Here is an 18,833-nt window from a genome sequence, read left to right on the forward strand (position 1 = left end):
CAAAGGATCGCGAAAGGAAGGAAAAAAAAGGTACTGGGAGGGTTATTAACGCCTCTCGCGATAACTGACGTTTTAACAGTTGAATTATGCATTCAACGGGATAATTAAAAGTCGCTCTCCTTTTGCCGCTCGGCAGTCCAAGTGTTGTACGTATGCGGAGAAACTCCCTTCGCTTGCACAGAAGGAGGAAAGAGCGTGTAGTCCCGCGGGGATACGCCCCGGGGGAAAAAAGGGAGAAGGATGACGTCTCAGCGTCTTGTTTTTCCCTTTTTTTTCGGTGCGCTCTTTTGCTTCTTGGCTCGATCTCGGCGTCGACGCGCGCGAAAGACAGATCATCCTTCCGATTTCTTCGAGCGAACGCCTTGTTTGTCACTCTTTCTTTTTTTTGTTTTCTTTTTATTCCTTATCCGTCTCTACTTGCCCTTTTTTTCAATTTTTTTTCTTTCCCTTTTTTCTTATTTATATATTACTTATTCTACTACTTTACCTCAGAGTTTGTTTACTACGCATTACATCTCTTACTCTCAAGATGCACCTACTGTAATCGCATACAAATTTACCATACTTACCAACTTTTACTCTGTATTTTTTATTACTCTTACTACTACTATAGTAATATTTTTTTTTAATTTTTATTACATTATTTATTCGTAAGCGCAATTATTTTTCAAAAGTAAAGCACGCATGTGTATCTCGATTGTATTTTTTATATATTAAATATTACATTTTTTACGTATATATACTTGATATGAATTTTTACCACTGATCTAAAAAAAATTGAATACCTCAATGACCTTAACAGTATATTAATGATATCTGTCGAATTTGAACTAATATGATTTTTTTTTTTTTTTTTGAAACTACACACATGTCCCACTGGAACACGTGAAAAGAGACAGCAGGTGATAAAGAACATAAAAAAAAAAAAATAAAGTTAGCCAGAAGAAGCCGAGCACTCACTTTTTTCCATACTTCCCACGCCCTTTACGTTACATATACACCGTAAGGTATTCTCCATGAATACGACGTTTCAAAGCAACAGCACCTAGTCCCGCATTCAGAAATTCTCCGTAGAAATACATTGTCAATTTTATATCTTTTTTTTTTTTTTTTTTTTTTTTTACCAAAGTAGACGAAAAAGGATACTACAATTTTTATTCTGAAAAACTCCGATGATCGTCCATCGTATTAGTAAACACACAAGAACATCATTTCACCAATCAAGTGTACACACGCGTATGCGTGTACGGCGAATAATCGATCGAAAGGCAAGTTTCATCGCAACGCTCCGGAAATAAAAATCGGCCACTCTTTGGGGTCATCCGAGTCTCCGTGAAAAGGGGGAGATTACATGGGTACGAAAGAGTTTGCTCGTGGTCGGACGACTTGCGGTTGGGTCCTCTCCACTCTCCTCGCGCGGGATGAAACACGCGAGACCCGGGGGGACCAGCTGCGATGAACCGAGACTTTCGATCGATCCCACGTATCATTAGCACCCTCGTCACGCAAAAAGAAAAAGAGCACGATAGAAGTCCTTAGAAAAAAACAGAGCAACAATCAAACTAATGAAAAAAAAAAAAAAAAAAAAAAAAAAAAAACCACGTACGAATGGCCATGCACGCAGTACCCATGGTGGTGCAAGTCGACGTCGATAACGGCGACAACGCCGCCGGCGCCGTCCCATCACCAGCAGCAGCAGCAGCAGCAACAGGGAGTGGCAAGCGGTCAGGGGGTGCTGTTGTGTCCAAGGACGCTGTCCCAGGCGAGGAGGTCGAGGCTGAGGCGGGCCCTCACGGAGGCGACCGCCGAGACCGTCAGCTACGTCAAAGCGGTGGGCGTTCATCAAAAGCCATACACCTACACCCGCATACAGTATATATTTATACCCCTATACCCACTGCATTTTACCGCTGCAAGCTTTCGTTATATTTTTTACGTACGTTATAATATAGACACCAGCATTTCATTTGTTACTCTTGATTTACTTTTGTATTTTTTGTATGCGATGGCGACAGTCATTCGTACTTACATTGTTACCTTTTGCGAGGGAATGGCGTGCACACACCTATACGCGACAATTTTTGTTTGTAACATACACACACGCGCGAATCGTTTCTCCAAAAAAAAAAAAAAAAAAAATACAAAAAACGAAATAAGTGCGCGCGCGTGTGTGTCTGATGTTGTATACACACGAGTTCATCAAGCCTGCGTAGGTGAACTGTTTTTTTTTTTTTTTTTTTTTTTTTTTTTTTTTTTTTTTTTTTTTTTCGTTTCATCCCTCCCCAAAGCGGATAAAAAGGATTTCGTGCCCGACCGATGATGGCTCGTCCGCGAACTGGTACAGTCACGTGTTTTCACGTGCTCTCGTTACTTTTGCACGGATGATATCTGTGCCCCACATGTATACTCTTGCAGCTGGAAGTGGCTGCAATTGAAACACGTGACCTCTAATCCTTTTTGTCCGATGGAAGTGCACGTGGGCCGACTGGGCGGATGGACGTGTGTATTCCACCGTTTCGTGGTCACGGTTGACGGAGTTTGCGTAAAATCGTCCACCCCTCAAAGCTCCATCCACGCGCATCGTCGAAAACAGTGCAAGAAAGAAAAAAAAAAAAATAAATAAACGAACGGATGGCTACCAACGAGTACTATCAGCGGCTCAGTGCGTGTTAGGCTCTTTTTTCCTCGAATCCCATCCCCCTCTCTCCAAAAAAAAAAAAAAAAAATCCTGGCTGTGTTGTTAAGCTAGTCACATGTACAAGCAGCTGTTACGCACCAATATGCATCATGTTATAAACAACGTGGCTTAATAGCTTACTCGCGCATCGGTTGTTGCAGCCAAACACAAAGACACGATTTCAACCCTATACGCCGCTCCTTTGCACGTATGCCCGTTTCACGTGAGTTTACGACGTTGCTGTACTCGAGATTACGGTCCAACGCCAAGGACACTGACAATAGCCCTAACTACGTACAAGCAGCTTACGTAAACACGCACGGTGATTTGACTCCATAGTGGGGATGAAATTTCGCCTACACGTTACGCCACGCGTCGCGTTACGTAAGAGCCATCGTGATTGGGTTCATATTGGATGGAAAAGCTGTGATCGAGGGAACAAATTTATTCCATGAAAAAAAGAGAAAAAAAAATCCTTGGAAGAAATATCGTAGTCGAGGGGGGAAAAAAAAAAAAGTAATGTCTCGGTAGGAGCGAGAGAACAATGATGGGCGACGACGACAATGGCAGTAACGTAACACATCAGCAGCAAGGTATCTCCGTAGAAAAAGAGTAAAGTAACGCCGGGAGGAAAGCGCGCGCAGGAGAGATTTTTATTTGATACTCCCGGCCGGACCCCCCCTTTCCAACGCGGAGAAAAGCGACGATGAAGTTTTCGAACGAGAGGAGAGAGCCATAAAGCGGAAGACAATGGCCCCCTTCAGTTGTGTGCGCGTATATACATGTGTACACCCACGCGCATGGGTAAACTGCTGCACAGTGCACGAATCGTATTTCCTTTTGTTTACCCCACGTTATATATAGGATGCGCGGTCGAGAATGGATTTTTGTTGGCGAGCGACTTCTCCGACCCTCCCCGCATCGATGAAAACTTTTACAGCTCTCTCTCTCTATCTTGGATCCGCCGAGCGGGAAAACGATGTTTTTAACGAATCGCTTTTCGGGCTGTGTATCTACTACTGTCGTGATAATCGCGCTTCCCGTCAAATCCGAATGAAAATCATTGCGCTACGGTGAAAATATCGCGTGGAAATCATTTTTTCATCAAACCTTCTGGCTTCGTTTTGCCAGCAACAATAACAATAGTGTTGTTGGGAGGGGGTGAGGGTGAAATTTTTTTGATCAACTCGACGCTAATACCGTTGCCTTTTCGGGATATCGGAAAGACAGAGTATTCAACTTTGCGTGACAAAGGAGCTTACGCGAATGAAAAGTCAGCCGTTCCAATCAAAGCGTTTTGATGGGATGGACCCATTGCGTGCCGAATCGATTTGACTTTCATACCCGCAAATGCATAGACGCTGCGTGGAGTACACTGTACTGAATGGAAACGGAAACTTAATCAACCGTACATCGGGGTAGAGGATCTGCATCTGTTAGCTTGTGTCTTGTGCTTTCATCGACGCAGGTCATCATTGTGCGTATAACAAGCTCTGCGATGCTCTCGTTGGTGCTTGCAGTTGCTACTCGGTGTAGCTTCGTAGTACCGAAATATACATGTACATATACATACAAGTATCATCCGAAATGTACACGAGCCACTCCCATCACACAAGTTTACCCAACCCAAGCCTTCACGCACAGCTTGAGAATGCTTTGTTTTTTGTAATCATCTCATGCTCGCGATCCGATAAATTAAAAACCTTAGAATTACTCGTCAATATTTAGCAAATTTATGAATCAGTAAAAGAAGAAGCACAAACTGAGGCTCTCGACGTGTCCATCCGTTCATCTCTTTTCTTTTTTTTTTTTTTTTTTTACCATTTAATAATTACTACATTTTATTATATACAGCTTTGACCAGCTATTGTTATACTGCCCTTATTCACAATGTTATGAATAAATCTACGCTAGCTGTATTCAATAGTTATACCACACGCCACGTGCTCGCTTATAGTGAACCACCACAGTCTGTTTGCAACAACTGCTTGCCCCACACGCCACCCCCTTTTTTAATATGTACGTTATATCGTCCCCAAGGCGTCCTGATGTTTGTAACCGCACACTCTTTGTTATATTTATACATCACGACTCCGGTACTATAATATACAAGTAGGAAAAAAAATTCAGTACGAAATACCAATCGATATCTTCCATTATGATATTAAGCCTGCAATTTGGAACGATGCTCGGTATATTAGATCAAGATAATGATTAAATGCACTTATACATAGAACCAGACTTGGGCACGGATATCTACTTTGGAAATTTCGTTGTAATATATAATTTCTTTGCTAAAACACATTATTTGTGCTAAAAGTCTGTTACGAATTGTGAAGTCATGACTGTATTGCTTACAGTGACAAATAAAAATCGTTTTCATCTAAAAAAGATACATTTTATTCAGAAAAAAATACAAAAATTGTCTTTCAAGTGTTCAAAAATTTGTAAAATGATTGTTCCCAAGTCTGCATAGAACCCCCCCCCCCTTTTTTTCATCGCACCTCTTGTGTGAACCACGATGGTATGCGTGTATACACGACCTTTTCAAAATCACCTGACGCCGGGGCAATACAGCATCTGACTCACTCGTCTAAATATTGTGTATCGTCGGATTCAAGCTAATTCAATTTTCTCTTTTTTTCATATCGATCGTTTTTAACACGTAACTTGGCTATTTTATTGTGAAAATCAATTTAGTGAACGAATTTTTTATCGTAACCAACGCTGCATAAAAAAAAAATCTCATCTGGACCACAGCGTACCACATGAATCCCGTGAAAGATTGGAAATAAATATAAAAGCACGTGTATAAACGGCAAAGCAGAGCTTCCAAGCACGTCCTCTCGGGTAATTTCAAGTGGTCACCGTGTAAGGGAGTTTTTGTTTTACTTTTTGCTTTACTGCTGTTTCCAACAACTCCACGTAAGTACACTTGACTGTGTATTTTGCCTGTGCACGATACACCGTACAAAAACAACGAACTGCTCGAGCGGACGCACTAGCGCTCGACCGCATTTTGCCGACATTTATTGGACGGAAACGCGTGTTTTTGGCACCGATGCCCACGCCATTCGTGAAATTTTCCGGCCGAACGAGGAAACGCCCTCGGTCCAACGGAGTATACACGCAAACCACACGTGGACGCTTTTGTTTGTATGTACTGTGAAACAATGACTATGCCGATGATGATGATGATGAGGCTGTTATTTGCATCGTACTATGTATCATGTACAACTCGCACATGCGTTATGTTCCTTGAGTGCTGCTGTCATGACATTACTATTGAAGATGACAAAAAAAAAAAAAAAAAAAAAAAAAGTTTTGCGTTTGCGATGAGCAAGGATGGAGATGAAGCAATATAGTGATTTTTGTAACTTTTATTGTTTAGCTCACCTCCCAGTGGCACCTTCACGTGCTTATCCTACACTGTACACTTGAGCCTGTAATATATTATACACTCGGCCGTTAAAACTCACAGGCTTGTATTTTTTCATAATGCTTCATTGAATAATGCTACTCCCCCATCACCTATGTACATTTATGGCACGTCATCCCTGAACCTTCCAACGCTAATTATTGTAGATTTAGACTTTTTTCATAATAATTACAAGACGATACGCAAGGGATGCGTATGTTGTGAAGTTCGAATTCTCATTCTACGAAATTATCAAGTTGAAATAAAAATACGGGTAAGTACGAATTGAACAATAACTGTAAGAACCATTTTCACCGCAACATTAATTTTTGCCCTACCCGTGCAAGGTCGCACGTTTGAATACACTCGACACGGTTCGATGCAATAAAACCCAATGGCAATAAAAACTCTTCAGCTGCGAAGGTAGGAAGGACGAAAAAAAATAGTAGAATCAACCGCAGTCGAATCGAGTGCACCTGTACCACGAGTAGGAAGAAAGTGAGCTTCATTACAATAGACATCGACACGCGGGAGTAGCTGTCGATTGAATAGGCATTATAGCTCCAATGTCAGGAGTATTAGCACCACCAAGTGACGCTTTGATATTATTGTGATTTTATGCCCTGGAGTTACAATGCCGTAGCGGTCCCATTGTGCTCGTTTGACCAAGTTTATGAATACTTTATTACTCCAATTAGCACGAGTGACATACTGTAGCCCAATTTTATTATTTCTAACGGAGTTTAAAATTCTCAGCGAAACATATTACCTATGATTTTGTATCTTTGGAACTGAGGATACGTGCAATACCTACCTAAATAAAAAAAAAAAAAATAAATAAAAAAAAATATGATAGGATCAAATGCAAAACCAATACTTCGAACTTTGAAATATGTACCAATAACACCGATGTGAGGAGAATCAACTCCGCAGTGCGCGGCCTCCTTTCTCTTCAATCGAGTAATTACCAGCATGTGTGTGTTCAAGGCAACGTACAGGAGTCCCGGCTGGCTCCTTAACCCCGAAAATCCGTTTACCTCCGCTGAGAGCTCGCGATGCCCAGCAGTAGCAGGAAGAGGAGAGCACACAACAAGCTCGGACGCGAACCGGGGCGTTCAGCCGCGTAATTACGCGAGTACGGGGGAAGGAAGCCGCTGCTGCGTACCTGTGTATACAGTATATGCCCGTTGGCTGCTGTTAATGGTGCTCTCGCGGTTGCGTGGGCAACAGCCACTGTATTACGGATGTTGTTAATTAATCAGTGCAGCCACGACATGATTCCCCGTTTTTTTTTTTTCCCCATTGTTTCCCTTCGCTAATCTCGGAAATTGGCCGATGAAAGTTACAGTATGCCGCAACACGGCTGCAATCGTTTGCCTGAAAAATAAGCCATCACGCGAGAACCGATGCCAAGAGGAGTTAGCTTCGAAACAGTTGGGTGTATTTTAGGGGCCATAAAAGCTTCCCCCTTATCCGTCACAGCCGCAGTACGTTAGATTTATATTTCATAATGATACGTCCCTATGCGCCACGTAACATCCGCAGTCAAAGAGGTAGCCCTGCCTAACTGTACGGTTGGCTGTGAAAAGTTTCGGGGAACCCGCGAGTTTGGTGATTTATACTACGTACGCACGACGGGTAACTCGAAATACTTATTACATGATATGTGCCATGTGATCTGAGTAATATGAAAGTTATCTCTAAAAAGTGTCATTGGAAACGTTGAACAGAGACTGTGTTTTCTTTGGCTCTCGTTTGAGGGAGAAACGGGGGATGACTGAGGGTTATTATTATTATTAGTACTGAAACTAATTTACCTGATGAAAGTTACTTTGGTGCGTATTTTTCTTTACATTCAAGATTTTAATAAAGTTTTGAGGAGTACACATTTCCAAAGGAATAATGTAGTCGTGTTGGCTGCAGAATGATGCGCACTTGTATAGGAGCTTAGACTCGAGCCTCGGGGCTATTAAATTAGATGGATGTATCTGCTGCGATGATGCTAATCTGGTTAGTTGGGTTTATTATTTATCTTGCCCCTCGACTTTCTTTCTCTCTCTCTCTCTGCTGAGATTTTCCATCCCCCCTTGGTAGCTTTTGTCTACCTTGACGTAAACGTCAGCTGCGTGGCTAACACGTGAGGGGAGAAGATAATTTATGAGACCTACACCGTCGAGGCAAGGAGGTGTCTCAGCTATTTTTTTTTTTTTTTACGTATTATCATTTATCAAAATGCCAACAGAAGGTAATTCGGTATTAATACTTGTTATTCCAATGGTAGCGTTACCAGGGATTTTTCAAGCGCGCGTATCTATGCGATGTCTGACTAAAGATTGAGCTTTACTACTTACGTTATACGTATAGGTTTCGTGCGCTACTACACGTATATTAAATCTGCTTTGTGTCTGACTAAAATTGAGCTCGACTACTTCAATCATAAGCGAAAAGTTTGTAAAATTTACCTGTCGTGTATGGCTTAAGATGGAGTCTGACCAATGATTGAACTTTACTACTTAAAATATATGTATTATCAAATTTCCTTTGTATCTGACTAAAATTAAGCTTGATTACTTATATCATAAGCAAAACATTTACGAAATTTGCGTGTCATGTATACGGCTTGAGAGGTTTGAACTGGTTTAACTGGTAGAGAGGTTTTTTTTTTTTTTTTTTTTTAATTTTATCATTACATTACTTCAAGTTTTATAGTAATACTTTGTGTCGGCATTTTTTATTACGAGTAATAAAAAGTCCAGAATGCCACGTTTTCTCGTTTCCTGACTGCTTGAAGTAACTTCTGCGATTTATGATTTTCTGCTGGTGATATCTCGTCCTAAATTAGTTAGAAAATTACAATAGAAAATGAATGATGGCTAACGGCTAAGGTGAAAGAACTTCTACTACATATCCGCAATTTTAAATGAGAAATTCTTTTTTGTTCCCACGTAATCTTCATTCGTTACAATTTATGAAGAATATCATTCATGAAAAAAAAAAAAAAAAAAAATTATCTCCACCCTACGAATCTGATGAACCACTCATTTTTCATTCCAACTAATTTTAAGATACATTATCATCTGGCATTCATTAAACGTGCAGTCATATCTTAAAAGCAAAGAAGTAATTAATTGACACCAAGTTGGTCTGTAAAACCGACAATAAGCAACAAGAGCAAAGAAATATCTACTTGGTCATCCGAGAGTTGAGCGGTAATCTAATAGACAAACGCGAGCCTACAAAAATGAAAAAACGACAAGCGATAGACACACGATCGCATACTGTACACGTACAAAAGTTCTTTCGGTTCCTAACTCGCGGCGTATAAACAGTGACGAAGCACTGCGTTCCTCAACTCTTTCTCACTCCGTCAGCACGTAACTCTGGGCATACGACGTAATGGATACGTACATCAACTTGTACTTTAATCTAGACTGGGAGTGTCGAGTCGAGGGTACAATACAATATATAAAGAGAGCACGTGGGGGGTGAGAAAGGGGACTCAGTTGAGGGAGCGAATATCGTGTCGAGCGGTCGTTGCGGGGCTCTGAATAGTAGCTGTCCTTGGTCCGTCGACGGTGGCGGGTGCTCGCGTGCGAGTTACAGGACACCTCAGTTCCTTGTTTTGCGCACCGTCCACGCCAACGGATTACTTTGGTTGGCTGCCAAATTTTCAAAGCTCGAAAAATCGATCCTGAACCTCTTTTTCCGAAGGTTAATTTCTCTCTTTTGAGCGAGCCGCGCCGGGGGAAAGGTTTCGCAAAGTTTGCAAAACGCCTCCTGCTTCCGCGGAATATCGGAGGGGAGGATCGACGCTTTTGTGAGAAACTTCGGATGCTCGTAGCAAAGTTTTTAAAGTTTGGGGTCATTAAAGGAGTTTATCCGCAAAAATGGCTACTTTTTACAACTGATTCACCCATTGACCAAAAATTGAATTTAACAACAAAAAAAAAGGTCCAGTATCATCAAAGATACAATACCAGCCCGCAGCTGGTGGTGGCCCAAAAGCTCCGCGAAAACGAGCAGTGGAAACTCGACCCGGTCCGTCTCTCCTATTGCACCATCAGACCGGCAATAAAGAGCCCCGGCATTGCGCTGTGCACCACCACTGTGAAAACCACGAGCATATAAAATTCAGGTGCCCCTGTCACCTGCGATTATTCTCTCTTTCTCCTTCCAACTCTCCCGTCTCTGTATTTCACGCGAGTACGTACAAACGGCTCTTTTGGTCCCAACGACTCGCCTTTAGTCGCGATGTTTCGTACTAACCTTTTATTCATGTTTTTTTCCCCCCTTACACACGTATCCAGAAAATTTCATGCAGTGCAAAATTGGCACGAAAACATAAAATCTCGACTCTCTGTCCAACATCTTTCGAGTAGGTGCTCCGTGACGCATAATCGAACACTCGGCAAAAAAAAAAAAAAAATTGTTGGCAAATCTGAAAATAATCTCGAGCACCCTCCTCCCCAAGTTCGACAAAACGACGACGTTGGCGATCCGAGGGACACGCTCCACCGCACCCGAGGAATCCAAATGAGCTCGTCGTCGCACAATGGTCCGCATAGAGGCGTGTAATATGAATAAGCCAGAGGCCGGGGCTCCTCCGGCGAAATGAAACGGCGAGATGACGAAACGTATACCCGAAAAACGGAAGGAAGCGGAACGTACGTCTGGACGTGTACATGCATAGAAGAAAGGAACCTCAGTGTGTGTGTACGTGTATATACTTGGACATGGACCAATTCTTGGCTGCAGTTGTCAAGTGTATGCTACGTAGTTACAGCATCTCCTTTCGACTCGCGAAGCTTGGAGAAGTGGATTTGCCTCTCTCTACTGTACCGATTTTTTTTTTTTTTTTCATTGCTAGCGCACGAATCGCTTTCGGGCAACTCCAGGGATAAGGTTTTGTTACCTTGTTTTGTCGAAAAAATAAGTAAATAAAAAGAGATTGGTCGCCAAGTCAGTGTGCATCGCGTATTCGGTACACACCTGCCAAATCCTTGTCCACGGGATCAAAGGAAAAATCCCAAGAGCCGGAAAAACGTCAGCGCCGAGTTCTTCTAGGTGCTCTCATCGATTATCCGACAAACGACCCTGTTGTAGTGGTCTCACCTTCCTTGGACATCTTAATTCCATCCATCACCCTCCTCCCACGGCCAACTTTCATCGTCCGTGTTCTCCCCTGCAAGGAATACGTTATGTCGCGTTGATCTCTCTATACGTCGAGATAAGTTTTTTTCCCTCCTTCTCCCCCCGCGCCCGAGTATCTTTTTGGTCAGAATTCACTTTGAAAAATAAGGGGGTTATCGAACCGTCCCCTCTTCTTCTGCGCCGAGATAACCCAGTGAATTTGTATACGGAGGGAGGGAGTGTAGCTCTGTTATCTCGTGCCTGATGATGATAGCGTTACTCGTGAAATTTCCATCGGACCGCGATATTTCATCGGCCGTGTACTATCTCGAGGACAGCTGTCTCGCCCCCCCCCCCCCGATGTGTTGGTTGTTCTTGTGTTGGTTGGCTTTTAGATAACCGAGCGACAAAGTCTCTACCGGGGTGGCATGTATCTACTTGAGTTGGGGTTGCTGCTTGTTTGTTTAATCCATCGGGGATCTTTTCCAAACATACTTGAACGCGTGCACGGATGAGTGCGTACACCTACACGGGCGGTGTTGGGAATTGTATACTGCACTGGGGGTGCGCTCAAGTGTCGAGATTTTGGTGGAATAATTACCTATCTCTACGCGAGCTGTAAAATTAACATTTTGGAAAAGTGTTTTTTTCTTTTTTTCTTGCTCGATAGTAGCTGTATGAGCGATTCACTAAAAGTTTTTGGGACAAACAACTTGACACGGCGTATTTTTGGCCGATCTCTCTGTTGGGTTTGAGGATGATGGCTTGCAAGAATATTTAAAAACATTGCTGCACATTCATAAATTTTTTCACATAGTTCATCATTTATCATTTTTCGGAGGGTAGAAGATCCTTTTCACCTGCAGGTTTTTCGAAGGATCGCTTACACCCAATCAGAGCATCGCCCGAGATCAAATGTCTCTGGGGGGGAAAAAAAACCTCAGGAGGCAGTTCATTAGCACATGAAAGACTGCCGTGGTTGCGGTTTCGCGGCTACTCTTGCCGATGCTTCTCGTTTTACCACCTTAGGTGTGAAAAACCGTGAGAGTGGAAAAAAAAAAATCAACCCAGCCGAGCGGAACGCGAGTTGGACGGGTCAGGGACTTTATTTTTAGTGCCTCCCGAGAGCCGCTCGTCATTTTTTAACAGATTGCCTGTCCCCTCCGGAGCTGACGTGAATTTTAATCGACGGCGATGCTCTTTTTTCCAAAGGAAGAAAACCTATTGATTTTCTCGTGCTCTGAACCACACGCAACACGGCGAAAAAAATCACTTTCCCTCGGACCGTGGGAGCTTTAAATACCGCTCCAACTTGTTTTTCAGCTACTTTACCATTTGGGCAGCACTTGGAGCACCAGTCGGGGTTGGAAACTAAATTTCAACGGTTTATCCCTCTCGCCGGTGCTGGCGATACGTGTGAGTTGTATTTACAATTAGGACTCGCGACATTATGTCGGTAAAGTACACGTACAAGCAACTCCCGCGCGTGAATTTTAATTATGCGCGCGAGGGATTGCATTGTGTGTGTGAGAATTTTAATTGACCCCCCCCCTACACCTACCTATATACGGTGAGGGGGTTCTCAAGTGCTTTGGCACGCCCAACTACTGCGCTTGATTCTTATGCAACAAGTGTTTGAAAATTAATTTAAGGGTGTTTAAAAAAAAAGAATAAAAGAAGGAAAAAAGCTCGTATGAAATTTACACTCGTTTCTTTAGGGAAGCCTTGTTAGACGATTTCACGTACATTTTCCAATCGGTAATTCACCGTATGCCCGCGTTTCTACCCCGTGAATAGCGCGTCGGGCAATTGGAGTGGATAAATCCCACAGCTGAGCTCTCGTTTCAGCGCCTCGCGGTCTACTAAATTTCCATCCCACCTTTCCCACCGGCTCTCCCGAGCGTTCCATCGAGCCGGGCTTCGACTTTACACCTGGGACTGTTTCTCTCATCCTTTCCTTTTTTCCTTCCTTTTTTTTTTGTTTTATCGACTGTAAGAGCTCGTTTGCTCGGGAAATTTAGTGCCTAGCCTGCTTTTGTGGGTGAAAAGTGGGCTATCCTTACACAGGACCTCGATTTTACCGTGCACAATGTGTACGTGCGAATTTTTCTCTGATGAAGGCTTATGTCCTCGCGTACTTTGGTGTATTTGAAATGTTTTTGTTTAAAAAAATTAATGAAAACTAAAGCTACGTAAATACTGACTTTTCACGTATTTTCAATTACTGGAATTAAGGATTTAAAAAGAGTCTTGTATCTATAGACATCATAAGATACGTGCTTTCTCGTGTCTACATAAGATATCGCGAAAAGTACGATGTTTTGAGATCAGAAAATCAAAAAAATTTGTTTGACACAAAGATTCGATGTTTCGAACTTACCAACTTTTTAGAAGTAATTCTGGATATTCTAACATTCGTTACGAACGCCTATGAAGCAAAGGCTTCACTCAAAAATCGATATTATTCGCCTAAAAAAAGTTCAAAACTTGAAACTTTATAGTACTTGATTCTATTATTTATAAAAAAAAAAACTCTAATAAAAATATAAACCATTACATTCAACGTGAAACTAAAAATAGTATAATTATAATTGTCCTCCACGATTCAATAAGATGTCTTGTGAAACAAAAAAGTCAAGACGAATCAGTGGAAAATATTTTAACAATCCGTGTGAACTCAATTCTAATTACAAATAATTATTGGAATTTTGGTTCTCATTAGTTTACAAAATAACTTTATAGAACAGACTAATCATGAGGGTATTTCAATCTCAATAACCGGTGATGTCGACGGCTACGATGTTCATCATCAGAATGCACGGGATTGTTAGGTTACATATTTTCAAAATGTCCAGTGCAGCCGAAATTTCAACAACTATTTCGAAAATTAGGTCAGCGAGAGAAGCTTACTCCATTATAAACTGTCTTACGGTTGCAAAGCTCCCCAAAGCCGATTATTCACGTGATTGTATATATAACTGTGCCGATTCCTTTTTCCAAATCAATAGCACATATGTGCGTGTATTTTTTATTTCCATCACGCTTAATTGACTATTTATAAATTTTAAAATTATTTTAAAGGGAACGAATTTTTTTTTGTATCCAAATTCGGGAAAATTGCAAATTTGACGTCTAAAGTAACGCAAGACTCGGATCTCACCTCGCAAGATCTTCGTCCTAAAGTAAAGTAGGTATACTGTCCAAACTTTCTTCCAACAAAAAAAAAAAAAAAAAAAAAAAAAGAAAAAAAGGCAATAGCACGGAAAAACTATCGGCTCGGATATCCAAATGGATCAAATGGAGTCGAAATTTCTTCCACGCAAAGTGTATAGCACTCAATGATCTTGTGTTGGAAACTTTTCCATCAAATTTTCCTCGAAATCGAGTAAAGGCTAAATTTTCACAGCCAACCCGTCCAATACCCAGAAAAAGCAAAACATTACAACGGCGGATTTACTAATGGAACGAAAGTAGCCTCCTACAGCACTGTTTTTTCCGTAATTCCATACAGTAAGTAAACCGGGGTGGGGTAAAAGGGGGGGAGGAAGGGTAATCCTCTCATCGCAGGCAAGGACCACTTCGTGCGCGTTACAAAGAGCACGCTTGTGTGGAAAATACAAAGGGTAAATGAAAAAGAAAAAGGCAAACTATCGCGCAGTGGCTTGTAAAGAGTTAAATGGCGAACCTCTGAATATTTACGTTGGCCAACGAAAAAAGTTCTTGATCCTCGATGTAAAATATTCGCCTTTGAGAGCAGCATCCCCTGCCCCTTACCACTGGCTTGATAACTTTATCTCGTTACGTGTGTGTATATTTTATGTTCCGGGAGGAAGGCTTAATTTTCAAAAGCCTCATTCGATTATTTTATCGCAATATTAGTGACGGCAGAGCAGAGAAAGTACCTTTTAATGAGACGGGCCATTATATTAGACTGTTGGGCTCAGAGAAAAAAAGAGGGGGTAAAGAAGATTTTGTATATACTTTGGCTCTCCTTGAGCTGCACTGGTAATTTTTTTTACTTTGGAAAATATTTTAGAACGCGTTTTTGATGTACAATAAATATTGGGAAACGGACAAATATAATTCCGAAAAATAACAAAGTAGCCTATTCGCATGGGAACCGAATTAAAAGGCTTATTTTTATTAAAAAAAATTGAATTAACGGACACGCCGCAATGCCGTTCACATTTGAATACATCCCGGAGAAAAAAAGAGGAATAGAATTAAGGTTATAAAAAGAAACAAAATTATAATTACTCGTATGGTTCTCTACATTAACGAAGCCGAAACGAAATTTCATCCATGCCCGCAGAGACCACCAAATCTCGGGGGAATGTGCAATTCGTATGATAAAAAACAAGAACCTACATCTTTTTTCTTTTTTTTCAAGAATGATATCGAGTAACGCTCTCCAGCAAATCTCGAATCCACCAGCCGGCAGCGACAACGACGAAATAGGGGGAAGGTAATAGGCAATAAACAAGGCGTGTGCGCGAGACGTTCCTAAATAAGCCTGTATATATACACACTAACGTATACCTATATTTTCCAGTCATCGCCTATCCACGCAATATTGTATTTCTACACATGAAATCTCGAGTTGGTCCGGATTTACGAACGAACGACTCGCTACTTTTAAATGTAAGTTTATGCTTTCAAGATTTGCTTAAATATAAAACGGGAACTAAAATGTCCCCTAAAAGTATACTTTATAATAGTTCCAAGTATACCTACACTCGGAGAAACCATCGCCTCATCCCTGTCGCGACATGTCGGCAAACTGTTACTCCATTCCAGCTACTCTACCCAAAATTGACTCGACTGACCGCGTATCCTGTATACGGAGGACTCCCATGCCCACGTACGTAAAGTATACACAATACCACACATTACGAGCCATTATCCGTTTCTGTACATCTTAGCTCTCGCGATTTCCCACACAATGAAAAACTCGCCCTCGCTTCCTCTTTCCTCCCACATATATGTATCTTTCCACATATCTCACTAGCCGGAGACGGTATGTGTTTGTGTGTGTGTATGCCAACCCGGAGGAAACTCTCGAATCCATCTCTTCTCCCTCCTCTTCTCCGCGAAGAAATACCGAGAGAGCACCGGAGAGTAATCGGAATAACTCGGCTGTAATTCAGGGTATCCTTTTGTCCCTGGGTACCTATCGACTTTGGAAAGCCCTTCGACGTATTTGCTTTGGAAAAAAAAAAAAAAGTACCGAGTGCAGCTCTCATTGTTATACAAGAGTTGGCCCGTCTTCGCCTGCCATTACACTATTAAATATAAGAAAAAGAGCTGCGGAGAGATAAAGAGAGACAAATATATATATATATGTAGCAAGTGGAGACTAGACGCCAAGGAGACGCGTTTCTTTTATTATTCTTTCTTTGCTGTATACGTGTGTAGTGTAGTGCCATTATTCCGCGCAGGAAGGAAGACGAGTATACACACGTACAGTTCTCGAGTGGCTTGCCTCAGCTGCTGCTGTTGTAGTAGTATAGATTCTCTGACTCGGAAACGTTGGGTGAATATGAAAATAAGAAGGAGTCGCTGTATATATGTAAGGAGCTGAGCTTCCGTACACAAATTCCTTGGCCCCCCCCCCCCTGTTTTTTTCGGTCACACGTACGCGCACAGCGTAGCTTTCGTAATATTTTCTTTTCTTACCTACATACGGGTAGGGGCTGTATTTTTATTTTCGATGATTGAAAGTACCCGTACCCATACATTTGTGCACCCCGAGTTTCGGGGGGTGAAAATTTCGCTTCCCCCCCGGAGGCACATTCCCTTCCGGAAGAAGTAACTCCCGCGTTCTCGGGGGTAATTGCAAGTGGCAGGGCGTTAACGGGGAGTGACGGAAAGGAATGAGCTGCTGCGTAAAATTGCGTGGCAGGTAATAAGACGAAGCTCCAGAGGGGAAAAAAAGGAGACTGAGTCGTTGCGTTGCGCGAGTCGAATGATTATTGAACGAGGGGCTGATTTTACTTGCTGAAATTTGATGCTCAAGGACGCTCGCGTGGATGCGGAGGGATGACGAGTGGGGCACCGTGATGCCCTTCGGTGTAACGATTCATCAAGACAATTGCGTCAAAATGGGGATACCCGTGAAATGCCACCTGCCCGGGGGGGTGTTTATTTTCGACGCCCCACACTACTTTTCCGTGCCAAAAAGAAAGGAAGGGAAGGACGGAGAAGAAGAAAAAAAAAAAAGTATTATTTTCTAGGAGCGTGGGAATGGACAGAGGAGGCGGAAAAATAATCATGACTCCTGGAACGCTTAATCACCACCGATGGGTGATGATTACACCGTACCTCCCGCATTCGTCGTCTGGGTATACTGGGGTGACGTGGACGGATGATACCTTTTCAATATCGCATCTATACGATTTTAGGAGGAAACGGGATTGATGGATAAACGTCATTGGTCGGGGAAAACAAAAATCAGAAGAAGAGTATAACACCTAATGTATACTCTGAGCAAGTGGGGCACTGTACAGCATCGAGAGAGCCAGAGGAGTATAGCTCCGGGTATAGCACCCGAACGCTTGCCCGTCGAAACGATCGCGAGCTCTACTCTGCGCTGCCTTTGGAAGTAGAGATAGAGCTGTGGCGCACATATACATATAGGTGTAGTCGGATGGTTGCGGTGGTGGTGATAACAGGGATGGATTTTACCAGGATCGCCAGAGGGGTTCTCGTGTGTACGTATATATATATATATATAGATGAGCACAGGACAGCGCGATGCGAAACAAAGAGGAGGCGATATTAAAAATTAAACAGTGGCAACCAGCCCTCGGAGATGACCTTATACCCCGATGATCAAGCTTTTCTTTCGGCCGTGGGACGATATACATACAGCTCTTTTTTCTTTATTTTTTTTTTTACCCTTCGATGTTGCTAATTTAGGACTAGAGTTGTTATCACTGTGGGTGACAAATATACTTTAATTTGGAAAAATTTGTCCTTCGCGTGTATAGTCCTTATTTTGTTCACTCGGATGTGCGGGCGTTGCAGTTGATTTTAACGAAATGAAGGAACCAATGGACGCGAAAATCAAGCCGGGAAAATGCCTAATGTAGCGGCAATAAAGCCAACGTAGGAAAAATCAGAGAGAATCGATACAGCGGTTTAAAAGGCAGAAAGATGCAACTGGGGGATAAAGAGATCGCAAAGTTTCGTTACCGCCCGTGAAATCAGACATGGAAAATTTTTTCAGGGGATGGTAGAGGTGATCAAAAAAAAGGCCTCGGAATACGAAATACATATATTTTTTGTGTTTATTGTAATATAAGCGATATTTGCTGCTCTTTTTCACTTTTCGTGTGTACTCATTGTTAAAGAACGGATTGAACCCCGAACTTGTACACCTTCGGGTATGACTCTGGAAGTCATCACACTGTGCCAACTATCGTACGTACTAATAGGATTAAAAAAAAAGAAATCCCTTTTCTCCCGCATTTGATAGTCCTCCAGTAGTGAATACAGTTGGAATCGTGAAAAATCCCACAAATAGACACAGGTATATGGGAGACGCGGGCGTGGGTAAGTATAGGTGGCAGTTAAATCTTAAACCTCCGCCGACAGACTGGAGACTGA

General features: G+C 42.2%; 1 protein-coding gene across 1 annotated transcript in view; it reads left to right on the forward strand.

Annotated features, from left to right (window-relative positions):
* Positions 1-18,833, forward strand: part of SK (small conductance calcium-activated potassium channel) — a 104,610-nt gene that overhangs the window by 36,608 nt on the left and 49,169 nt on the right. Inside the window, exon 4 of the mRNA XM_089594304.1 lies at positions 1,625-1,831. Coding sequence (XP_089450430.1) covers positions 1,625-1,831 — 207 coding nt within the window. The remainder of the gene's footprint in view (positions 1-1,624; positions 1,832-18,833) is intronic.

This window comes from Copidosoma floridanum, unplaced genomic scaffold (assembly GCF_036245765.1).
Source record: "Copidosoma floridanum isolate Cflo_tuat_1 unplaced genomic scaffold, Cflo_Japanese_pri ptg000021l, whole genome shotgun sequence".
Lineage (NCBI taxonomy): Eukaryota > Metazoa > Arthropoda > Insecta > Hymenoptera > Encyrtidae > Copidosoma > Copidosoma floridanum.